Source organism: Coturnix japonica, linkage group LGE22C19W28_E50C23, assembly GCF_001577835.2.
Source record: "Coturnix japonica isolate 7356 linkage group LGE22C19W28_E50C23, Coturnix japonica 2.1, whole genome shotgun sequence".
In the NCBI taxonomy this organism is placed as follows: domain Eukaryota; kingdom Metazoa; phylum Chordata; class Aves; order Galliformes; family Phasianidae; genus Coturnix; species Coturnix japonica.
This window is the reverse complement of record NC_029544.1, coordinates 1,180,383-1,205,298: the sequence shown is the minus strand read 5'-3', so window position 1 is coordinate 1,205,298 and position 24,916 is coordinate 1,180,383. Positions and strand designations below refer to the sequence as shown.

The window sequence follows — 24,916 nt, the reverse complement described above, 5'->3', positions numbered from 1 at the left end:
TTGGTGCCCCTGGGAGCAGCTGTGGCTGCCCGTGGTAGAAACTATGGGCAAACCAAGCCTGGATGGTTTTATTTCCCCAGCTGTGGAGTGAGATGCAGGAAGGATGGGGCAGACAAGTCATGAGTCAGCAGTGAAGCCAAGGAAGTGGAGTGGGAAATAAACTGCAACTCTCACTCCTCCTCAGTTTGCATTACAGGGGTAAATAAACCTGCCTGCACCCTGAGCTGCTTCCGAATGGGTTTCTCCAAAGGGAAACTCAAAGTGGGGATGTCCTGGGGGTTTTTGGTGGTGCCCAGGAGAGTGGGGGGGGAAAGGGGTCAATGGTGATGGCTGATTTGTCCAGCATCCAGCTGAGCTGTGGGGACCTTCCATGGCTATGCTGCCTTGTGAACAGGAGCCCAGCACAGAGCAAAGGGATGAGGAGCCTGATTTCACCCAATCTCAGCTGCCTAAAAGGGCAGTGAGGGCTCATCCCTCCCTGTGCATCCTGCAGACCCTGGTGCAGGCTTTAAGCTTTAAAGGTGTGGTGCTTGAGGACACCACTGATGCTGTTTTGCAAAGACAGACATCTGTTTCATTTAGAAATTAACCTGCTCTTGCGAGAGGGTTTCAGGGGTGGGGTGTGGGATATATTTCTTTTGCTGCTCCCTGAGCTGGGTCTCATTAATTGCCTTAAACAAGGGCCTGCCTGCTTTGTGTTCTGCCTGCAGCGTGTGAGATCCCAGCTTCCCAGGTGATGCTGTGCATTCACTCACCTCTGATGGAACAGAGCTATGCAAAAGTGAATGGGGAAGGAGAGCAGACATCATCTAATGACTCAGTTAAAGCCTTGCAAACTACAAACTCAACCCGTTTGGAGGTTCAGGTCTGAGAATACATCACTGCTTTGTTAATGTTGGGAGGGAAATGAAACCTGTGGAGCACAGCTTGAATAATGCATGTAGTTTATTGAAGGTACAGCTGAAAGTCTGGAGTAAGCGAAGGGTAATCAACTGTTCACTTACACATTAAAAGCATTAAATCTGTCTATCTGGTACACACACAGGAAAAACAACGCATGCATTTAACTACAGAAATATAAGGTGCTCGTCGGCGTGTAATTAAAATCTACTCTACCTAACCTGGTGTAGCAACTTGGGCCCATTTACATAACCATTACCAACCCTCTCGTAAACAGGAAAAATTGGATTTTCAGGTGTCATTAAAGGAGCTAAATAACAGATGCGGCTTCATCTGGGGCACTGTAAGATGTGGCTGCTCTTTCTGATGAGCAAATTTTGGTGTTCTTTTGCAATTGCTGTCTGAGGGACAGGAAATCCCTCAGAAAAGGGGCTGAGCAGGAAGAGCCGTGAAGGCAGCAGACTGAAATGCAAATCTTGCCTGGCTGAGACGTGGGGGAGGAGGGGGGTCCACTGACCACTATGAGAGAGAAGGTGGGTGGTGACCATTCAAAAAACCACCTTGTTTTTGGCAGAGCTACCGACCTCACTGCGTGTGCAATGCATGCTCGTGTGATTCAGCTGTTAGAAGGAAGGGGAATACTGTTTTACTGCAGAAATGCTGGTTCTTTTCTCAACGTGACATGGTGTTTCATCACCTACCGGCTCGTTCTGACCACACGCACGGCCGTGCTGTATCGGCTGCCCCCTCCACACACCCCAGGACCTGGGATGATGACAGCCCCTGGGCTGCACTGCTCCACTCCAGCACACACTATGTTGCCCACTCCAGCTGCACATTGCAGCCCATCAGCACCAGGCAGCACCTCGCGACCCACGCAGCTGGCTGCGCTCCGGGCCCCAAAGCCACCCCCAACCCTAGGGACGCAGTCCACGCTGCGAGCACTGAATCCAGCACCGCTGACCCCAAAGGATGAGACCACCCCTCCCAGCCCCGAGCTGCCTCCAGTCTTCACAGAGCATTTGCCACCGATTCCAGATAAGGATCGGCACTCACCGACCGTGCCACCGCCACTGACCACGGCTGTAGGAAAAGAAGGGTCTGGTCAGTGCTGAGCAGCAGCCAGGTAGGTTGTGTGGGGTGTAAAAGGGAATGAAGGGGATTATAGGCTTACAGTGGGGCTCGCTTGGTTGGCTTACCTACGCTCACCGGGTTGCCAGTGCATATCCTGTAAAAAACAAAAGGCAGAGTCTCAGAGATGTGCTTTAAGGGGATGCTGCCCAGTCTTAGAAATCCTTGGTGCCCTGGTGTGGTCTGTATTGGCCACTGAACCACTTCGGGTTGGACCCAAAACCCCACAGGTGGCCAAATGTCACATCCCTGTCTGTATGTCCTGCAGCACTGAGTGGGAGAGGGGGGGGATGCACCCATGGGGAGATGGGAAGGAGCAATGCTCCTCTTTGTGCCCACAGGGATGTGGGAAGGATCAGTGCTCCTCTTTGCACTCATGGGGAGCTGCAGCCACCCAGTATTCCCTCCTTCCTCTCCTGTTGGGTTTGTCTGCAAGCTGCAGCTGTGCATGCACCCACCTGCTCTCTTCTCCTTCCAGCAGAGTCCTGTAGGTCGCAATCTCGATGTCCAGGGCCAGCTTGACATTCAGCAGCTCCTGGTAGTCCCTCAGCAAACATGCCATCTTGTCCTTGGCCTGCTGCAGAGCCGTCTGCAGGTCCACCAGCTTCTGCCTGGCATCTTTGAGGGCGCAGTCACCGCGCTGCTCAGCGTCGCAGATGGCCGTCTGCAGGGCTGCAATCTGTAAATGGCAACGGGTGGCTGAGACAGCAACACAGAGCTCAGCAGGGCTGCAGGTTTCCCCCCTTGCTTCTCAGCTAGAAACTGCTGGAGAAACCTAGATTTTGATTGGGCATCTGCAGTGGTCATGCACTGGGGGATGAAGGGATGTGTTGTCTGCACTGTAGCAAACATGAAGCTGCTATTAGTTCTGGGAGAGCCAAACCAACTGGATTCTGCTAGGTAGAAATAAATCTGCCACCTAGAGAAGCATGGTGACACATCTAGGTTGGAGCTGGGGCTGGGGGTTCCTTTGCACACTGCCTCCCATGCAGCACTCAGCTCTTTACCTACCTGTTTCTTCACGTTATCTGATTCACACTGCAGCTTCTGTATCATCCTGTTCAGCTCTGCAATCTCACTCTGGTTGTTCCGTAGGTCATCGCAGAACTTGCCCCGGCTGCTGTGGAGCTCTTCAAGCTGTGCATGGGAAGGGGACAACACATTGGAGCTGCAGCAATGCTCTGAGATGGGACCTTATGAACACTTTGGGATCTCCTGATGGATGTGCAGGAGGAGATCGTGACATTCTGTTTTTTATGGGAGATTCTTCACATGCAATAGTTATGGTTTTGTGTTGATTGGGTTTCTTTTTGGCACAGTTTTCTTTATCAAACTACAGTACATAAACACCAAGGGATGGGTTTGAGCTGTGTTATTGAGGACAGAAGTGCTCCTCGGGGTTTTGTTAGTGGAGGGTTTCATTGCCACTTATGCAGTACTCACTCTGGTCTGGTAGAAAGCCTCCACTTCAGCCTTGCTCTTCTGGGCAATCTCCTCATAGCAGCACTCCACGCTTTTGATGATGCCTTCCATGTCCAGGTCCCGGCTGTTGTCCATTTGCACAATGACCGAAGTGTCACACAGCTGACAGTCCATCTGTGCTCTCTCCTGCAAGATCCATCACAGGTCATTCCCCTTCCACCCACCAGCCCCAGGGCTGCACCTCAACTAAAGGGTCTGGAGGGAAGAAGGAGCCTTGGGGACAACTAGGGACAGTTGTCCTATGGGTACCCAACTGGGATATGGGATCTTGTTCCCAACAGCTGGGACTTGCTGTGGTGGCACGATATGGGATTGCCTGAAGGAGCAACGCAATCCAACTGGAGCAACTCGCTGATTGCAGCTCAGCATTGCAGCTGTGCCAGCAGATTTTTGGGCTGTGCATCCCTTGGGGTAAGTGCTTTGGGCCCACTGCCTGCAGGCTGCAGGTTAGGAAAGGTGGAGAGCAAGTACCAAGCATCCCCTGTGTGTTTTGGTAGGAACTTGCTATGTTTTAGGTGAAAGCATTACTTCCATTAAAAGATTTTGGCATATGCAGCTGAATAAGTGAAATGCTAAAAATAATCTGGGTTTTCAAGACTGGGGACTTTCAGTGACTCTGGTTTGGATGCAAATTTGAGGGGCTTTTTTTCATACAAAAGGTCTCTCCCTTTTGCAGCCAGCTGCGTGGCAGGCAACCAAAGCATCTAACAGTGTCCTTAGCAGGTGTGTATGCAGAGATTGGGATTTATTTGGCTGTGGTTGTAGGATTTTAGAAGACACCTTTCCCTGTGCTGGTTTTGCTCTCAGAGCCCGGGGCAGTGGGTGAGCTGCTCTTACCTCAGCATAGATGCACTTGAGGAACTCCAGCTGCTGCCGCAGGAGGCCCACCCGCACCTCCAGCTCTTCCTTGGTCAGGTAGAGGCAGTCCACGTCCTGAAGAGAAACCATTTGTTGGGTGAAAAGAGGGAAAAGAACCAAGGGCTGTGCCCAGGTTTATTTTCTCTTAGATTTGCAGGTCTCTCTCTGTGGCCAACCCCTGACTCTACCTGGGTTTGCATTATCCGTGCTTAAAACCTGATGAGGTTCTGCACATTCCTTGGGTCACCTCTATGTTGGGCTTCCCCTGCTCAGGCAGTGCTGTGGCTTTGCATTTCTCCCCCAGGTTTTGCTCACCTTCTTCAGCACCACGAACTCATTCTCTGCTGCCGTGCGCTTGTTGATCTCATCTTCATACCTGCATTGGAAAGCAGAGAGGGGGGGTGCTGATTGCTGGGGGTCCCATCCCCACAGCCCAGCATAGCTAAAGCCAGGACATCTCCCTGTTTGCTTTGTATCTCCTATTTGGCTTTTGCTTTGTTGTTATTTTTCCTCCCCTGCTTGGCTGTGTTCAGCACTTTGAAATAGCCCACGCCAGCAGTATCGGTGGCCACTATGAGGTGGCAGCAAGTCAGGTGAAACCACAAGGAGTGCAAAACTCTGCACCGAGTTGAAGGCTTGGTGTGCTCCTCCTAACCCTGCGAGGCTTTTTGGAAGCATCCAGGACTCTGCTCTGAGAGTTCATGGGCTGAATGTGGCCAAAATGCTCCAGGGGAGGTCAGGAGCTTGAGCAAGCCATGAAACTCCCATTTGCAATGAGAGCAGAGCCTGTGCGTAATGGCCAAGTAATTGGGGCTGAGAAGTACTTTCACAGGGTGAGTCTGACCTCATCGAGTGAGAGAAAACTTCTAAGAGCTCAACTGTAAGATCTTTGGAGAAGACTCTTTCATCCTGGCTGTGCATAACCAGCCACCAAGTGTCCTGGTTATGGCTGAGCATAGCACACAGGGAGCAATTAAAGAATATCTGCATCATAGATCAAAAAGCACCAGGGGAAGGGAAGGGACAGCACCAGGGGCACAGAGTTTGGTGATGTGAGAAGTTTGATATGGCATCAGGGTGAGGGAAGGAGCTCCCCATCCCCTCCTATGGATATACTGCAAGTGTTGGGTGTGCAGCAATAGGACCCCTGCCCTGTGCCCGAGTGTTTAGACTCGTGGACCAATGCATTAACCTCCCCTTTGCACTCTGCTTACTTGCACTTGTATTCCTGCACCAGGTCCCGCAGGCATCGCTCCTCATTCTCCAGCCTCTCTCGCTCCCCCAGCACACACTCCAGCTGCTTCCTCAGGTTGCAGATGAAATTCTCAAAGACAGGCTCCAGGTTGCGCCGGGATGCAGGCAGGACGTACTGCTGCAGCAGCTCCCACTTGGTGGTCAGCACCTTGTTTTGCTGCTCCAGCAGCCGGACCTACAGAAAGAAGAGATGAGAAAGTCACCCGGCCTCTCTAATATCGAGCAAAGTCATTTTGGTTCCTCTGCTTGCAGGATGTAAGAGCAAAACTAAAAGGCAAGTGGTTAAGGGCTGATTTCTCAGCAGCCTGAGTGCTAAGGGCATCATCTCCCAGCCCAGGGCTGAACAACACCCGTGTGCTTGCTCCATGTGGAACCCAATGATCTGTTTGAGCAAAGCACACTTATACTGAGGAAAGATCCCTTCCTGCTTTGACGAGCTCATTCCAGGAACGAGCTCTCCCAGTACTGAAAGCTCCATCCAAGAGCTCATTTGAATGCATCTGATTGAAGCTCTAACCACGGGTACTTATCATGCCTTTCACTTCTAGATTAAAGAGCTCTCCTAAGTACTTGGGAACCTTTATGGATCATGAATAAGTCATTTTTGCAGCGGGAGGAAGTAGGGTGGCTCCTTTACATTGGGTTTGTTTTTCTCCGCTGCGGAACAGCTCACGGGGAAATCTGAGCTTGGATGGAGTAAAGAACCCTCTGTCATTTGAAAAACCATTTTCCATAACACACCCCTAAGCAGCAATGAAAGCCCCTTAGGCTTAGCTAAGAAGGTAATGATAAATGACGTTTGTTTAGGAAATCACCAAATCCTCTCATTGACAGACTGGACAGAGAAATTAAAGTTTATCTCGTTTTATCTAGACCTGCATCCTTCTCCCTCTGCAGGGCGAAGTGTACAAACAGCTGTCATAGAACTGTAGAATAGTTTGGGCAGGGTGGGACCTTAGTGATCCAACCATATCATAGAATCATGGATCCAAAGGATGGTTGGGTTGGAAGAGTCCTCAAAACACCCCCATCCCCACCCCTTTCTCTGGCTTGGTCCCACTTCTCCATCAGTTGCTCAGGCCCCATCCACGGTCTTGAGCACCTCCAAGGTGTTTCTTTGGTGTTTGTAGAGATAGGAGAGCAATTGCCAATCACACATGGTGTAGAACCATCTAGGTTGGAGAAGACTTCCAAGGTCATCTCATCATCTCCCTCCTTTGTCCCACAAGCTTTAGCTTGCTGCTGACCCCGACTGAGACATTTAGCAGGCTGGTGGCCATCGAGAGGCACAGCAGAAGGGCTGGGATCCAAGCAGTGCCTGCACCAGGAGCCATTGGTGTCACGTTATCCGCGGGGCTCACCTTGTCAATGAAGCAGGCGAACTGGTTGTTGAGGTTCTTGATCTGCTCCTTCTCATGGGTCCGCACCTGGCACTCCTCAGGGTCCACCCCCACGCAGAGGGGCTTGAGGAGCTCCGGGTGGATGCTCACACCACGGATCCCTTCTGATCGACCTCCTCCAAGCCCAATGCCGATGCCTCCGCCATAGCCGCCCATGGCCACTCCATCCCCAAGGCCTCTGTAGCTGCCCAGGCCCCCGTAGCCTCCACAGTTACCAAACCCCACCACCGTGCCCACGCCGAAGCGACCTCCGCCGTAGGCAGTGCCGCATCGTCCCACGCTGCCTGCACCATACGCCGCGCTACGGCAGCTTCCACCAAAGGAAATCCTCTGCCCGCGGCCCAGGTCGCAGACGCTCCGGCTGCTGAAGCCTCCCAACCCGCAGCGCCGTGCAGCAGGTTGGCACACCGAGGCTGAGCTGCTGCCTGCTCTGCCCAGACCGCAGACAGCGGAGGCTGAAGAGAAGCCACGTCGACCCAGCAGCGAGCTGGAGGTATAGCACTGCCGGCTCATGATGCGGCACACGGGGACGGGAGCAGCGGTGGTGGAAGAAAGTGGTGGAGCAAGAGAGGAGCGCAAGGAGATCTCCTGTGGCTGCTCCCAGGCACAGCCCAGCTCCTTATATACGTTCCAGGAGGTGCCTGAGATGCAAAAATTTAATTTATCCACTGGGTTTGGTCTGCCTGGCAGCAAGGAATGGCTTCCAACATTTCCAACCCACAGCAAACACTTCCATCTCATATGAAATAATGTGGAAATTAAAATAAACTGCTTTGCTTGCAAGCTTCAGTTTCAGGACTTATATTTTACTTAATTAATCTGCTTCCTTATTGTGTAATTATAGTTTAGCAAAATAATTCAAGGGGTTTTTATTCATGGCTTGTTTACGGTTCGGTTTCACCACGGTGTTTAATTACATCCCAGGACCTTCTGCAGAACGCCCCACCAGGGTCCCTGGGCAGCTCAGGGCTGGTTCTTGAGCAATGGACAATGGAGCAGGAGGTGGTTCCATCAGCACACGCATTTCTGCACCTCACTGCATGGCCATGGCTTTCCAAGTCGGGCTCTTGCAGCTGGGTCAGGTTAAAGCTGAATGGGATAAGAGGAGAGCACGGGGTTGGTGGTGGAGGCAATGGGGTGGTGTGTGGTTGTGTTGAGTTTGGTCATGGAGGGATGCTCCGGAGATGGGGTTCATGGGCAAGAAGCCAAGGTGCCCATTCAAAAGAGTGTTCTGTGCTGAATAATGTACTTATGGACATTATTCTGGGTGTGATGGGACCAGAGAAAACCTGGAGATGCAACAAAGCAACGAAGAGCAGCATTTCAGACAGGTTGAGCGATGTTGGCCAGAGTGAACATTTTTCCTCTTATTCCTGGTGACACACCTATTAGACATTGAATTATTCGAGTGATATCTGTTAATGAGAAAGCACCTTGCCTTCTTAATTAAAATCCTTAAAAAGAGTTTTGAATTTGCTTGGAAACAAATAAAGTGCTGCTTTTTTTTTTTTTTTTTCTTTTTTCTTAACTAAGGAGTCTAATCACAGAAGCACAAGTGATTGCATTGCGTGCCCGAAGAAGGTTTTGCATCTTTGCTAGGGCAAAATTTCCTGGTTCTGGGAGGATTCCTAGACAATGGGGTTGTATACTTCAAATGGATTGTCTCGAATGAGAAAATAATGCAAAGGAATTATGGTAATTTAGAATATTTGTGGTGTCTCCCCAGTTAGAGGCCTTCCTATTCTTTTTTACAGAACTCAGAGTGGGTTGAAATGAGGCATGAGATATTCCATGCCATTTTAATAATGTTGTAGCTCTGTTGTAGCCACATTGGTATGAGAAATTAGGGTGCAAGTTGATTAATGAGGTGTAGTTCCATGCACAAGGCTGTAATATCTGGAGAAAGCAGATGGGCTTTTGGGCTCTGTGGTCTCCATGTTATTCTGCCCATGGTCATCCAGGTACAGGACAACAGGGTGTGTTGTCTGAAGTCCAACCTGGAGTGCACAGAGCACTCATGGCCCCGTTGCACCACATGTGCAATGCTTGCACAATTTTAGGATGGTAAAGCAAGGAAAATGGGACCATCATCATTCCTCCCATAGCTACCATCCCTGCAACCCCTCCCTGTTGTTTCCCCATGCACTCAGAGCACCAAGCCCATGCTCCAACCCTGAGAGGTGGATGCTTGCAGGTGCCCAGCCCCGCACATCAGAGAGTTCAGGGCAGTGCTTGTGGTTTACAGCTGCTGAGCTGTCACAAAGCCAGTTCTGGTTACATAAACTTCAAAGCAAAGAGTGCACCCATGCCATTTCACCTTCTGCAGGGAAGAATTGCAATCACATTTCTTCTCTCCAAGCTTTGTCCTGGCTGGTGGAGGTCTGGTGGTGGCTGGGGAGCTGTGGAGAGGTGCTGATCTGCTGCTTTTAAAGTTGAAACTGTAGTTTTCAGGCTGCAGGGACTCAGCAAAGCTTTAAAGTAGCAGATGATGCTCAGATTTGCCAGGAAACCCCTGAGGTCCTTGGCCTGAAATATGCCCCGGGCCCTGGTAGCTCCCCTAAGACCCAAGGCCTTGAGATTTACATCCACCCAGCACTTGGGGCAAATTAGTCTCATTTAAGCACCCTGCTATATTGAGTCTGTTGGGTCATCTGTGAAAACAGAGAGAGCCTCAGGGGTTTTCCAGCCTCCTGCTGTGATGACCAGTCACCCAAGATTGCTTTATCCCAATGAGAAAACCACTTTTTAAAGACCCTTTCCTGATGAAATGGGGCCAGCAGGGCTTGGCTGCACTCCCAGCACTGTCAGTGCCCTCCTTCCCTTCCCTGGGCAGTTTTTGTGGCTCCTTGCAAAGGGACCCTGCAGTCACCATTAAAAGCCTTAATGAGGCCCCTGGGACATCACCCTCTGGTTGCACGGGTCCATGAGGGCTCTTCCTGCTCTTAGCTGCAGCTGGATGCTGTTCCCACATCAAAGCAGGTGATGGATTTGCTGGGACAATAGTCTGAGCTCCTTCCATCACCACGGGCACCGCACCACCCCATCTGCCCACCTTCAACCTTGCTTTCCTCTGGACATCACACAGCTTTCATGCTATGTAGGACAGCCACAGCACCAGCACTGATTCTGGGCATTGTGGAGTAAGGAAAACACAAGTGAGCATTACACCCAAGGTGTCTTTGCCATATTCTGTGCTTCTTTTTAACTGTTTTCATGGTGGGGAAGCTGGGTGCTAAGTGCTGCTTATGGGCACTGCTGGGTGATTGCTGGAAATGCTGATTGAATCCAACAGCAGCACACAGCATCCCATTTGGGTTCAGAAAATCTCCTTGTTGATGGTGCTGATGGTGACCTAAGCAGAGAAACTCTCCTTCCTAGCCTTTATTTACCACCTTATTTTGCAAGAGACAAATAGGTTTCGTACCAAACGCTGCGGGTGTCCACCCAGTTCCTTTGTAACATTCCTCTTTTGCATAGGAATTTGTAAGGCCCTTTTGCATCACCTGGCCATCTGTGTGGCCCGATGGGTTATTAAGGCTCTGAGTAATGGGGTGGAATGGGCACAGCAGGGTCACGATGAAAGCACATGGAACAGCGCTGGGAACAGCTGCTGCAAAGGAAATGCAACCACAAGCCGGGAGCAGGGTGTGAGGTTTGCACCCAAAGTGTTTTTCTAAGGAAGGGTGGCACAGAACAACCATGTGATGCTGAGGCTGGAAGTATTGCTGTGCTGTATCACGGGACAGCTGCCTCTGCCTCTCCTCTGGTGAGATACCAGCACTTCCAACCAATGCATGTTCCTTCATGCACATGGATTCCAGAGATACCCCGCAGCAATGGAGGTGTGGGAGAAGGGAAATGCAGCCCAGAATTTCAACCAGTTCCCATCGGTGGGTCTGGAAATCTGATTGTGTGCACCATAATGGCCATAGAAAGGAGCTGTGCAGCAGCGTGTGTGTGATTAATGTATAATAGCATTAATTTTTCAGGTTTACATTTAAGTTACCCTAGAATAAAAATGAAGTAGCAGTGGTACATATGCACAGAGCAGAAAACTCAGAGCTTTTAACAGCAATGCAACTGCATGCTTGTGGAGCCATCACTCTATGGAGGGGGACATGGGAAATGTTAGAGAGCAAACCTCATTAAAGGCCTGTTCTAAATGGGTTGGCAGGTAGGATAACGAGAGAATAAATGCACTTCTTGCACTGATTTCCTCCACCACTGAGCTGTAGCTGGAGGCCCCACACATAGTCAAGGGGAGTGACAGAGGCAGATTCAGGAGCAGAGGTGGTCAAAGCCAAACAAAAAAGGACAAATGGGAACCAGGAGAACAACACAACGTTGTGCTGGTGAGCACCCATCAATTCATAAAGCCTTCCAGATGGACACTCAGGTTAAGGAGATTACAGAAGGTATAGCTTGTAGAATATGTACCTATTACCTTAATGAATGGTTAGAGTCGTGTTTTGTGGCTTGTTTTACCACCAGCATGCAAAGAAAAAATGACTGTGTGTCATGGCAGAGGCGGTGGCTGGGTGTGTAAGCTCCATGTAATGGTTGGCCTCACTGGGCTGAGTGTGATAAAGAGAAGCATTTGTCCTGGAGGAAGATGCAGCCGGCTTCCATTCCTTGCAGCCCAATGCTCAGCAGCCAGAGATGTTCAGATCTGCCCCGGGGGGCACTGCAGCCTCTATCTCAGCTCTGAGCAGCTCACGGGCTCATAGCTTCCAACCCCAGACATGGGCTCTCTGAGTTGCCAGCAAACCACATAGCCAGGGAGATAAAGCCAAGCAACAGTGACAATTATAGCTGCTTCCTCCAAGGGAAGCATCTTATTAGGGGAATCTGCTGCTTTCAGAAGGATGAGCAGGGTCTCAGAAACCCAGGGTTTGTTTTAACAGCCAGACTGCCAGAACACTGGCAAAGGTTTGTTTGGGGAATTCCAGCATCATTTCTTGCTCCATGCATCAGTGTTGCCTCATTATTCTCTTTGTTCTTGTTATTATGTGGTTGCTTGTTCTCACTGAAATCCCTATGGGGTAACCACCTGCGTGTGACACCGGGCAGTGCTCAGCACCTGGTTCTCTTATTCTCCATCCAGGAATGGCTTGCATAGGGAAATGACAATGACCAGAAGCCAGCTGAGTGCACTGGACACCCCAATAATTGCACACCTGCCCTCCCAGCTCCTCAGCTTCCTGCAGCTACTGTTTTTCCCCCAGGCAATTCTGAAAGGCAGTCAGAGCACTGCTCAGCATCGCAAATCCCTGTCTGTCCAAGGTGCAACTTTCCCTTTAATTACAAAGCGTGACAACTGTGGCTTCCCTGTCCTCGTTTCCATTAAGGATTGACAAACACCAGAGTCTCACTGTCCCTGAAGCGTCCCACCCCTCTCCAATGACTTTCTTTCAAGTTATTCCAAGAGCATGCGATAAAGAGAAGCAGTTGTTTATGAGATCCCTCCTGGGCTCAGTGTGGTGCTGCTTTGGCACCCACACCCCTCATCACCAACACTGGAGCTGGGTGCTCACACCCTATTTCCCAGGAACACTCAATTCCCTCTCCTTGACCCCAGAATTGAATTATCTTCCAATGGGAAATGCTTCTATGTTTTGCCTTCCTGCTGCCCAGGAATGATAACAGCATCAGTTTAACTTCTGTCGTACAAAATAGCTTGTTTCAAGAAATCTGCCACTAGCCCTTTTATAAGGACCCATCCTAGGTCAGTGTGTGGGTGTTGCAGTTGTGCAGTGGGGTTTGGGGGTTGGTGTGTTGCACATCTGCTCTGAGCTGTGCTCAGTGCTGGGTTCCCAGCAGTGCCCATTGCCCATCATTTGTCCATTTCCACCCTGATGGAGGCTATGTAAAGTTTGTGCCTAAAGGTTGCAAAAAGCTGCAGTTCCGAACGATTCCCCCTCATTTGCATCACTTCTGGGGAAATGCAGAACTAATTGCATAATGTCAGAACTCATCCTGCAGCAAGGATCAGGATGGGGTGACTCATCCCTAAGGAACAGTTCTTTAGTCCAGGAAAGGAAGAAGCCAACTTGCTGAGCTGGTCCATGGCCAATGGGTGCTGGCTGAGGGGTCTGCACTGTGGATGTGAGTGCTATGCCAACCCATGGAGAACATCTGTGTGCTCTGAAATCCAGGCAGCAAAAAATGCATGAGCTCATTAAGGTCAGAAAGTACCCAAATGTTTGGTTCAGCCACCAGGCAGAAAAGTCCCAAACTCACTTGGCTCCAGTGCTGCTGAAATGAAGCGAAAGAAAAAGATTAATTTTCCATTAAAAGAATCTTATAAGGAAATACGGTTAATTAAGCAAAGGCAAGGAAATCCCGCATGACCCTGTGAGACTCATACCCAGGGGCTGGGGATTCCTCCAGCCTTAGGCTCAGCCTGGACCACAATCCCAGAGCATCTCCTTCTGCAGGTGAGATCTCTGCCTACAGCCTCCCCCACCCTCCTGGTGCCACTGACCACATCACAAGGAACAACTTGCTTCTGGACATAATGTGGATTGTGGAGCCGTCTGGCTGCAAGGAATGAGCGTTCACGGGAGGAACTAATTACTGGCTAATTTCTTACCTGCCTTTATCCACAATCTGCTTTGTGGCAGGCTCCCTGGGTATCATTTGCTCCCACCTGCTGTACAAACCACCTATCTGCTTCCTCGGGCTGGAAGCACCACCTCCAGTTTCCTATGTGTGTTCCCCAGTTGGCTGCCAGCAATAATAATAACGTGGTGATAATTATAGGCAGTGATGTGTTCATTAAAGAATAGAAAGCAGTGCATCAGGAGGACTCCGAGGCCATCCCATCTGGTGCAGGGGTCAGAAAGTGGAAGTTAAACCTCTCGTGCTACCTGGAAGCTGGCTGTGTGGCTTGGAAATTGGCTGTATGAAGCAAGGGAAATGCAAACGATCCCTGATAATGAATCCCTGAGTAATGGTAAAATGCGCAATAAATCTGCATCCATTTTGTCAGACCACAAAAATGCAGCTTTGGTCCTCCAGGAGATCTTGAGGTATTTAAATTTATGCCTTTTTTTTTTTTTTTTTTTTCACCTCGGGTGAAATTACATAAGTATTTATTTTATTTTTCTAAATCTTTCAAATATTCATATTATTATTTTGCTAAGTGGGATATTCCAAACCACCTGCAGCTCCGTGTTGTCCATCACCAAGGTCTCCATAGAACTTCAGAGACCAAAGTTGAGTTTTTGTTTTACCAAAGCTGCTCAGTTTCTTTGCTGTTGATCACAAATATGAAGCCTCTTTATCACAGTCAGAGAATCTATTGGGAAAGGCCACTAGGATCATCTAGCCCTGCCATCAACCCATCAACTTCCAACCATCAACCCATTATCTAATCAAACCACCAACCCATCAACCCATAGTCTTATCAACTTAGCAACCCAATTATCCCCCAACCAGCAGAAAAAGGGGAAGCAAAGGCCCATTTTCCAGTGCTGGGCCTCAGGGGGTGCATCTTCATCTTGATCCAGGAAAGAAGAGATGGAAAAGGACTTTGCCCATAGGCAAAGTGCAGACCAGGAAGGGAAGGAGCCCATCTAGCGGCTTGCTTTGAAAACAGCCCTCGTGTTGGGCATGGTTGGACTTAATTAATGGTTTTGATCCCGTGCCATTTGGTTTGGCTCATGGCAACCAATGGTTGGGTTTGAGATGAAAAGAACATTCTAGCTGCTATCACACAAAAGCGTGGAAAATAATGAATAGGTAAAAAAGCTTAATTGACAAACCTGGCCTGCAGAATTTTTCCTTCTTTAATGTCACACTCAAGGTACTTGCTCCAATTCTTGCTGTAGCTCTTCAGGCTGATGCTGTGGTTGTCCATCTTTTCCATGTCGTGCTTTAGGGACATGGGGCACCCTGGGGGCAACTTCCCCTCTGTTTCTATTACTGCCCCTCTTCCTTCTCTCCCTAAATTCTTATCTGGCTCTGTTCAGCACAGAGAACTTCCACGGAGGATGACAAGTCATCCTTCCAGCCCTGTAAAGTCAGTTCTTGGCTGTGGTAGGTTTTAGATTGCTTGTATTGGTCAAGGAAATCATCAAACCCCAAACATTTCCTACAATGAAATGGTTTTGCTGAAAGGACTGGAGAGGATCTTTATTCAGTTATCAAAGTGCTTTCTCTGGGTATTTGAAGAGATGGAAATATCCAGATGGTCGGCCTGAAACAGCAGCTTGTTTAGGAAAACTGAAATGAGAAAGAAGAGCAAAAATAACAAGAATTCTTTTTAAAAGTCAAAACTGTCCTTTGAAATGTTTGCATTGAAAGTCCATAGCTGTCAGGAGTTTGCAAATATGATAATGTGGGTTTTGCTGTTTTGCCATCAATCAGAATGGGGGCATTGTTTCAGTACTTAAACAACTACAGAATGAGAGTAGGAAGGAAAAATAGTCATCACTTACTTGGAACTGTTCCCAGCCTCTCAAACCTTGTAATACACGTCTTAATGAATAGCTTTAAAGCCATCCGAGTTGAACCTTTCCCCTTTGTTGCTGTGACAAAATCTTTACAGCTGTAGCCATTGAGAAAAAGCAAATGCTGTCTTCATTTTCCTCCTTGGTTTGCTAAAATTATAGCTGAGAACGACTGGGTGTTGGCTCCAACACAAGAAGGAAAGGTGCTGCCCCTGTTTTGGAAGAGGTGGTATCATCTTCCTTTCTTCTCTCTATTACTCAGGCCACTACATGGTAATTATTCTTCCAGTGTAATTAGGCAGTCGTCTGCTGCTTCCTGGGATGGGAGAAGCCACCTTGCTGGCAGATTCCTGTCTGCAGAAGGAGGGTGAAGTGCTGGGTTGAGTTACCCTTCACAACTCAACATTCCAGAGGGTGTCTTCTTTGGTGGTGCTGTTGGGGGATGAAGGCTTTATAGTCTTTAAGAGTAAGAGGGGAAAGATCTGGAAAGGCCACTGCTGGGCTCAGCCCTTGGAGGTTGGGAGTGTCATGCAAAGCAAGTTCCTGCTCTACCAGGCTGCCTATAGGGGCCAGACTGACTGGCCAACGAGTCAACCTGCATCAGGTAGTGAGCATTAACCCAGGTCCAAATCTTTCTCAAACAACCGTCTTCTTCAGCAACACTGAGACCCAACCACTGCTCTTCTGCCCGTCTCACACCTGTGAGCATGCAATGAGGAATGCACTAAACTCAGATGCAAAATGAGGGCTCCATCTCACCCAGTTTTAGCTGCTCAGATGAGCCACTAAACTGGATGCTCTACCATAGGACTGCCCATCTCCCTTAACCTGGATCTGCCATTCTGATGACTAAATTCAAATGAGACAATTTCTTCTCTTAGCACTGAAGTTACTCCTCCTGCCCGGCCCTAAGGTGCTTATCTTCTTTGCATCAGCCTTTAATATTCACTTATATATATATATGTGTGTGTGTGTATTTTCAGGTTGCCATTAGAATTTTGCCCCATGAGAGCGCACAGATTAATGGCTCTATGAGACCTGTAATTCTTCGTGTGATGGAGACAGGAAGAAATTCAGGGTGATAATAGTGTCTGCAAACCCCTGTGGATGACAGGCAGGATGTATTTGTCTGAGTGTATGCAGGCGTCTTACATGGTGATGTCTCCATTTGCACTAATGCCCCTGCCCCGGGCTGCCTATAGAGCCGAGATGGATCTAATTGATGCATCCAGTAGAGTCTTGCACTTGATTCACTCCATGCTAAATTAGGCGTCTGCGTTTGGTCAGGTGAATCATCTCATGGAAATGTTGGCTTCTTTCCATGGAATGAGCCCCCAGCAACCAGCTCTCACGTTGAGCTCTGTGTGGGAGATTTCAAAACTAGATAGATTTCATTTCCACCCCGTTATGGCAAAGAGATCTTCCAATTCATCCCTTTTAAGCCGTATGGGGGGGGGACACCATTCTTTGTCAGCCTTAATGCCACTTGAAGCAAAGGTATTCATATCTGGAGTACATAGAAATCTGCCAGAGCCCACCAAGCCCACTGAGGTCAGTAGTGGGACTGTCCTCATCCAATTGCTGGGATGTGGAAGGACCATGTGAGTGTGTTGTTCAGGTATCACAGTGGTGAATGAAGCTATAGGTGGCACACTGGTTGTGGAGGTGTTACGACACTCTGAAACATGCTGGGGATTCCTAGCAAGCTTTGATATCAACAGTTACTTAAGTAAATGGTATCTTGGCCTATAAAATGCCTAAAAGCTGGTGTCACATAGAATAAACATCATAGGACTCTCCTTGTGTCTGAGCCCCAGCATGTCCCAAACTGTCTACAGAGACAATGGGTCCTTTCTCTACCTGTGGACATGCAGACAGCAAAAGAGCACTTCTCCACCCACCTTGTAATTATATTAGCCAGCATCTATAGACAAATCCAGGCACAAAGCACGTACTTTCAATGCAGTTTATTGAAGGCACAGTGGAAAGCTGGGAAGTTTGAGCAGTCAGTGGAAGGAGCTCTGTTTGTGCGAGCACAAGATGTCAGAGTCAGAGGCCTTAACACTTCCTCAGCATTTTGGGGTGGGGATGGGGGTGAGCACTTCTAAGACTCAGCACGCTTTGAACCAGCCACCCCTAACATGCACAAGCAAACGAAAGTACTACGTATTCATCTGTAAGCAAATACCACAAGAAGCCTATGGCTGCGGTGCGAACAGCAGGTGCTTTGAATGCTGAAATAGCCTTGCTTAAAATTTAAGCTCAGATTCCCAGCTCAGGGTTTCTCTTTGGATAAGAAGAGGTGCAGCACCTCGTGGGGAAGTTAAATTGTCACGCTCTTTTCTGAAATGCTTTGGGAGGTGCTGTAAGAAAAAGAGGTGTCTCATAAGGAAGAACACCTTTAATGCATCTGCTTGTTATGGGAAAGCTGAGGGGGGAGGTGGTGGAACAAACAGAATCTCAAAGCTGCAGTCAACTAAGCAGTATAAACTCGGAGAAGTAAGAAGACATGGAGCACCTGCTGGAGAAGCTTGCTAGATGTGACTGTAAGGATGGGGACTCTAAAAACATAAGCTGATGGGATGTGTGTGTGATGTTCATGACGTTGGGAATGGACTGGGAGACAAGTGTTGCTATTTGAGGGCAGAATAACCCTTCTGCCTCATCTCAGTGGTAGGAACTGCGCATCTACACACTGTTCTCTGCTGCTCCTGGCTGTGCCACCTCTGTGGCTGCTGTCCCTATGGGACCACACAAGGGTCTCTGACCACCCCAAAATTCCCCACCACGCCGTTGTTGCACGCCACAACCTCAGGGCTGTTGGACACCACCACTGGTGGGCCCGCCAGCTGCCTGATGACACAGCCTTGGTTCCCAAAGCTGACCACACCACCAGGTTGGCAAGCCCCCATCCTGGCATTCAAGCCCCCACTGGCTGTGCTGATAACGGTGCGGGCTGGGTACCCCCCACTACGGGAGCTGAACCCCCCGGTTTTACAGTTGACTCCTCCTGCTTGGCAGAACACCTCTGGGACACATGGCTTGGCCACTGAGCTGATGACCCTCTTGGGGTGGATCCCGGCGCTGCGGGAGCTGAATCCTCCATTCTGGGAGCTGTGGCGTCCGGACCGTCTCCCCAAGGAGCCGTAGCCACACGCCGCTGCATTGGCAGCCAACATCCCGCAGTCATCAGGGATGTTGTAGCCGCTGCTGACCACCGCTGCAAGACAGCACATGGGATGCATTACTTGGAGCTGGGGGGGGGTCTTGCATGCATGTCATTCCACAAATGGCAGAACCAACCAAGCCTGATTGCTCCTGGGTTGGTCCAACACTACTCCTTCCATCTCCTCCCCATATCCAAATGCATCCCCTCCATGTCCTCCCACTTCCCATTCTGCTCTTCGGTGCCATGCTCTCTCCCATGCACAATGCATGTTCTGGTGGCCAGGGCAGAATGCTTTTGCCCCCAAAAGTAGAAAAGGGGTATGAATTTGATTTTCCCACCTACATCCAATTGAAGGTTTTCTTGAAATTCAGGGCCATTTGGGATTTCTGGGACAAAAGCTTCTCATTGTCAGCCTAGGCTGAAAACTGAGGCAGGGAGCCAAAGACAGAAGGGGCTGAGACAGGCAGCGCTGCCTCATAAACTGCCCTTACTACAGGGAGAAACCCTTCAGGTTGTAAATCTTCAGGTTACTTACACACGCTCACCGGGTTCCCCACACATATCCTGTTAGGAGAAAGAAGAGAAATGTGCATTATTCCATTAACCAGTGGCATGCATATCTAGAAATGTGATGTCATCACTTGCAGCCACATATCCAGCCTGCTTGTCTCTTAATTCCATGTTGCAACACATCTGACTATCCCTAGGACAGTAACTGTTGTTCCTGGCAGAAAGTGAATGGGATGGCCTTCAGCCATCTCTCCATCCCCCTTTTCTGTGAGCCTGGGAGGATCCCAGAGCTGCAGAGTTCACTTCAGAGCTGGACTTATTTTGGCCTTAGCTCTGCTATTCAGGAAGAAAGGGACAAACCCTTTGCCACCCACCTGCTCTCTTCACCCTCCAACAAAGTCTTATAGGTGGCAATCTCAATGTCCAGGGCCAGCTTGACATTCAGCAGCTCCTGGTAATCCCGCAGCATGCAAGCCAGCTCATCCTTGGCCTTCTGGAGGGCATTCTGCAGCTCAACGTGCTTCTCCCGTGCATCCTTCAGGGCACAGTCCCCACGCTGCTCAACATCACAGATGGAGGTTTGCAGGCAGGAGACCTGTCAGAGGAGAGGACCACATTGAAGGTGTCTGCAGTTTCCTAGTGCTTGGGTGTTCTGTGTTCAGCTCTTCTGATTGCAAACAGGGAGAGATACTCGCTTCCTTGGAGAGCTTTATCTCTATCCACTTTTCTACCACTTTGTGCAAAGCATGACTAAAGCAACAAATTTTAAGATAAAAAGAATATTTGGCTCTCCAGTTTCTCACTGTTTAAATTCACCACTGGTCACCACATTAGGCTGCATTTGGGCCATACATCTACTGAAGGCCAATGCATCTGAGATGTGCTCCAGACCTGTGTGGCCTCTGGGTCCCACCTACCTGCTTCTTCACATTCTCCAGTTCACACTGTAATTTCTGTATCATCCGGGTCAGCTCTGAAATCTCACACTTGTTGCTCTGCAGATCGTCGCAGTACTTGCCCCTTTTATCCTGAAGCTCCTGAAACTGGAAGGCAGAAACAAGACAGTTGCCATGTCTGACCTGCAGCCCGTGAGTTGGCACAGGATGCTTCATACTCACCCTGGTTTGGTAGAAGGCATCCACTTCTTCTTTGCTCTTCTGTGCGATTTCTTGGTACCAGCACTCAACGTTCTTGATGATGCTCTCCATGTCCAGGTCCCGGTTGTTGTCCATCTTCACGATGACTGAAGTGTCACACAGCTGGCGATCGACCTGAGCCCTTTCCTGAACATTGGGGAATGGCTTGGTCAGCTTTGGAACAGAGGGAAGGCTGGAACAAAGAGCCACTCTGCTGGGTGCAAGTCAAGAGCTCTCCCTCAGGTTGGCTCAGCAGAAAATCCTCCCTGCTGGATGAGTTGCTGCACGCCAACTGCTGACCTGCAGCAATTCTGTCCACATCAAGGGCGAGGAATGCAAGTGACTTAACCCTTAGTATCCTGTCATCTTCTGCTGCTTTGCTGATGTTAATGACAGGATTAAGCTGAGAGCTCTAATCAGACAGCTGTGATCTGGAGTTACGAGACAGGTTCACCTCTGTTCTCAGGGGTAGAGTTAGGACACAGCCAATTCATACCCAGAGATGCATTAAGAGAGGGGGAACCACCCGATTTCCAACATAATCATGCTAATATCAACCCTGTTGTCCCGTCATCCTTGTAGTTCCCTGCTTTCAAGTGTTCAGGGCTTGGGATGAGACAGGTCTAAGAGGGATTGGATGCTGGAGCACCCAATGATGAGGCAGCACCCAGTGCTGGGATGGAGCCGAGGAACTCACCTCTTCAAACACACACTTGAGCAGCTCCAGCTGCCTTCTAAGCAGGTCCACCTTCACCTCCAGCTCTTCCTTGTTCAAAAAGATGCAGTCTGCATCCTGAAAGAGAGGAGATGCATTCAGAACACTCTAGGGAAGCAGAGGGAAGGCAGAGACAGACCCAGTGGAGCAGGAACATGTTCCAACAGAGCTCCAGGAGCAGAAAGGTGTAAAGGGATGAGTCAGGTGCCCCACTGTCTCCTCAAGGAAAACAAAGCCACTCCAACGTGACTGACAGGGATTAGTTTGTTTATTTGGACTTCGCTGCAAACTCAGAATGGACTAATGAGGACTTTAAAATGATTTTTTAATACTGTTCAAATGATTTTGCCCTTTCTGATGTGCAAATATAAAGGATATGAAGAGACCATCAGGAAATAACCTGTGTCTCATGCACCATTGTGTGGCCTCAGACTGTCCCCATTCCACTAAAAAACACACAATCTAAGGGTGTGCTTGAGCCAACAAAGCTCTTACTGCAGTGCTGATCATGTGGACTTTGAGCATTTTCACTTTCTCCTCCCATTTGCTTCTTTTTCTGGCTGTGCTTCTTCACAGCCCTCTCTCTTTCTGCTCACTGTAATACTTATGCTGAGTGTTTGCTAGCCATGCTCTATAGCAGCCGTGTTTCACAACAGATAAACCCATGAAAGGTCTAACAACCCGTTTACTTTGAGCTTCTCACCTTTTTGAGTGCCACAAACTCATTCTCTACAGTCGTACGCCTGTTGATTTCCTCCTCATACCTGTTGGGAAAGGGGAAGAAAAGGGATGAGCTGAGCAATACAACCACCACGACAAAGAGCAGCCTCCCCTTGCTCAGTCTGCCATCGGGCACTGAGGGCACTGCTTGCAAGCCAACATTAAACCATCCAAAGATCACAAGCCTCTTCACCAACACCAACATTAACAATGCAAAGAGTCTGCGAGTCAGACAGAAGAACGGGACATCCCCACAGGGGACATGCTGTGTGTCTGAGATGAACAAAGGAGAAGTCTCAAAGGAGACCCAAAGGCCCTTACTTGCACTTGAACTCCTCCACCAGCTGGCTCGTGGCACACTCCTCATTGCCCAGCTTCTGCTTCTCGCACAGCAAGCAGTCCAGACGCTTCCTCAGGTCACAGATGTAGTTCTCAAAGTAGAGCTCCAGGTTCTTCCCTTTCTTTGGCAGGACATACTGCTGCAGGAGGCCCCACTTGGTCTCCAGCACCTTGTTCTGCTGCTCCAGGAACCGGACCTGCAGGCCAAAAAGGTGTAGTTCTTCAAAGAAAGGTGGATGCAATAATTCTGCACCTGATTTAACTGTCTGCTCTCACTTGGAAACCAGTGAGAGTCCTGCAGGCATAAGAATGGGATTTTAGGAAACTGAGAGGTGACAAGTTATGAGGAACGTGAAATTGGCATTTAGAAATCTTAAATACACACAGGTCTGTGCTAACTCCACTTCTCCCCAGTGGCTGCAAATGAGTTCATCCCAAAGCTCTGATGGACTCCAATGGAACGCCCAACTGGAGGGACCTGCTTGTCTCTTTTTCTCTACAAAGGGATCCTAATGTGACAGCTCAGAATTAGACACCTAATATTTGAATGCTTGAATCAGGAACAACTTTCTCTGTCTAAAGGAATGTTCTTGGAACAGCCACCACATTTAATGGCAAAGGGAAAAAGGACTCTGATACAGGACAGAAAAATGAGCCCATTCAAACTGCAGCTGTTGGACCTGGATGACTGATAATGTCCTTTCCAACCTCAGCTGTTCTCTGATTCTCTGATGCTATGACTCTATGATCCCATAATTCAATGATCCCATGATTCCACAGTTCTTATGATTCAGTGACTCTCTGATTCTATCATTCTGTAATTATATGATTCTCTGTTTCTATAATTCTATTATTCCATGATTCTATGATTCGATAATTCAGTGATTCCATAATTCTATGATCCTATAATTCATTTGATTTTGTGATTCTGGCTGGGCTAGAACAAGGCTGAAACAAGAATTCAGCTTTGATCTGAGGCCATTCAGACAGGAGACAACAGCAGAAAGGTCCAGTGCTGCCATGGTCAGAACATCCCCATCAAATCCTATGCACCCACACTGAGACAGACATTCTCCTACTCTGAAGACCTCATTCTGAAGAATGTGGGCCCTTGCGTGGACACAGCTCAGCAACAGATGGCCTAAGCAACACTGGAGATCTGGGGAGGGTTTATCTTTAATTTTTCCACCTCCAGGTGCAAGCAAGGAGCACTCTGCACTCACCTTGTCAATGAAGCAGGCAAACTGTGTGTTGAGGGTCTTGATCTGTTCCTTCTCCTGACAGCGTATTTCATGTTCCAGAGGGTCAACCCCAACGCAGAGGGGCTTCAGGAGCCTCTCATCGATGCAGATGCCCTGGATACCTTCCCCCTTGCGATCAGGGTACCCCCTCACGATGCTGTATCCCCTGGGACCGCAAAGGCCGACCCTTCCTCCAGCGTTACCATAGCCGACAACACCTCCGAAGCCGAAATCTCCAAAACACCCATTGCCACAGACCCCATTCACATAGGAAATTCTTCTGCTCCCACCCAGGTTGCAGACACTGCGGCTGCTGTAGGCTCCGGCCGCGCACCGGGCAGGTTGGCATGCAGCAGCATAGCTCCGACCGCAGATCTCCGATGCTGAGCTGAAGCCTCGTCGTCCCAGCACAGACCTCACCGTCGGCGCCTGTCTGCTCATCGTGAGTGAGGGAGGATCACGGATGTCAAGGGGAAGCTCTTCTGCAGGAGAGGAACAGAGATCCCGCTGGGGTGACACCGCGATGCCACTCCTTATATACATTAGGTAAGCTGGCCTTGATAGGATCAGGACGTTAATTTAAAGCGCTTAGGGGTTTGGTTTGCCTGGCAGCACTAAATGCTCCTCAAAATGCAAAGCAGCCCAGCAAATACCAACTACTGAGGAAATAAAAAGGAATCTAAAAGTGCTCTGTTTGCAAGTTGGCTTAGAATATATTACGGTTTGAAGTGCTCCCCTAACTTAGGCTAATTATAGTTTAGGGAACATTTTATTTTTTTGAAGAAACTCTTTGTGATTTGTTTGCAGTGTGTCGTTTGGGGTTTTGTGTCTCATTGGGTTTTGTGAACGATGGCGTATTTTGCAGGCTTGTGCTTTGGTGAGGTTAATTTCACAATCTCTCCTTCTTTTTTTCTCTCTCTGACCAGGTTTGTTTTGGGCATGGAAAAGTTGCCAGAATCAACCATGGAAAAACACTGGCATTCATGTCATGATGTCTGTGTTGTTTTCCTGCCTGAACCACCAATAAATCTACTGAATTCTGGGTCTGTATTCATATGTGAGGACTCAAAGTGCCCCCCAAAAGCATTTCCTTACAGCATTTCATGGATCTTCTCCTACCACCATAAAACCCTACCAAAACAGAGTAGGTTCCCCCAGAAATTGAGGCATCTTCCAGTTTGCCCACTGGATAAGCAAAATAAGTGAGTGCTGAAGGTTGGGTGACATTGCCAGGCACGTCCTTGACCCAATGGAGATGCATTAAGGAGAGACAACAGCCCCTGGCTCGGTGTCCGGGGAGCTAAGGTGATTCACACCCACAGGCATTGGTCTTCTTCGTCAACAGAGGAAGTCTTAATGAGTAGATTAGACTGAACACCTGGGATGGCTTTGACTCACGTTGGCAAGACAAATATCTCTCTCCTAATCACCAGCCCAAGGAGCTGAGGCTGAGCCAACCCTCCCTGGGCCTTTCTAAATGACAATCACAAAGTCAAAACAATAGGGCTTTTTCTGCTCTTTGAGAGTAAAGATTTCGGGATAGAAAGACACATTACTGTACACTCAACTGATTGCCTTCAGCCCTTCCAAAGGGGAATTACGCTCAGT

General features: G+C 49.0%; 2 protein-coding genes across 2 annotated transcripts; both read right to left on the bottom strand.

Moving 5' to 3' along the window:
* Positions 1-972: 972 nt before the first annotated feature.
* Positions 973-7,828, bottom strand: LOC107325835 (keratin, type II cytoskeletal 6B-like). Its single transcript, XM_015887036.2, has 9 exons — positions 6,987-7,828; positions 5,586-5,800; positions 4,687-4,747; positions 4,351-4,446; positions 3,475-3,639; positions 3,043-3,168; positions 2,490-2,710; positions 2,100-2,128; positions 973-1,983 (listed from the first exon to the last, which is right to left on the bottom strand). Exons 1-9 carry the CDS (start codon positions 7,764-7,766, stop codon positions 1,598-1,600), a joined length of 2,079 nt encoding a protein of 692 aa, XP_015742522.2. The 5' UTR covers positions 7,767-7,828; the 3' UTR covers positions 973-1,597.
* Positions 7,829-17,436: 9,608 nt separating this feature from the next.
* On the bottom strand, positions 17,437-23,749 carry LOC107325831 (keratin, type II cytoskeletal cochleal-like). Its single transcript, XM_015887033.2, has 9 exons — positions 23,291-23,749; positions 22,050-22,264; positions 21,712-21,772; positions 20,991-21,086; positions 20,276-20,440; positions 20,075-20,200; positions 19,532-19,752; positions 19,183-19,211; positions 17,437-18,698 (listed from the first exon to the last, which is right to left on the bottom strand). The coding sequence occupies exons 1-9, from the start codon at positions 23,747-23,749 to the stop codon at positions 18,220-18,222; spliced, it is 1,851 nt and encodes a 616-aa protein (XP_015742519.1). The 3' UTR covers positions 17,437-18,219.
* Between the last annotated feature and the right edge of the window lie 1,167 nt (positions 23,750-24,916).

Coding starts and splice junctions, on each gene's coding strand:
- LOC107325835 (XM_015887036.2), bottom strand. CDS start 7,766: ATGAGATGGAAGTGTTTGCTGTGGGTTGGAAATGTTGGAAGCCATTCC. Junction 4,447..4,686: donor AGTTCGTGGTGCTGAAGAAG/GTGAGCAAAACC, acceptor GTTTCTCTTCAG/GACGTGGACTGCCTCTACCT. Junction 3,640..4,350: donor TCAAGTGCATCTATGCTGAG/GTAAGAGCAGCT, acceptor TGGATCTTGCAG/GAGAGAGCACAGATGGACTG.
- LOC107325831 (XM_015887033.2), bottom strand. CDS start 23,749: ATGAGCAGACAGGCGCCGACGGTGAGGTCTGTGCTGGGACGACGAGGC. Junction 21,773..22,049: donor GTGGAGGAGTTCAAGTGCAA/GTAAGGGCCTTT, acceptor CTTTCCCAACAG/GTATGAGGAGGAAATCAACA. Junction 19,212..19,531: donor TTGGAGGGTGAAGAGAGCAG/GTGGGTGGCAAA, acceptor TTCTCCTAACAG/GATATGTGTGGGGAACCCGG.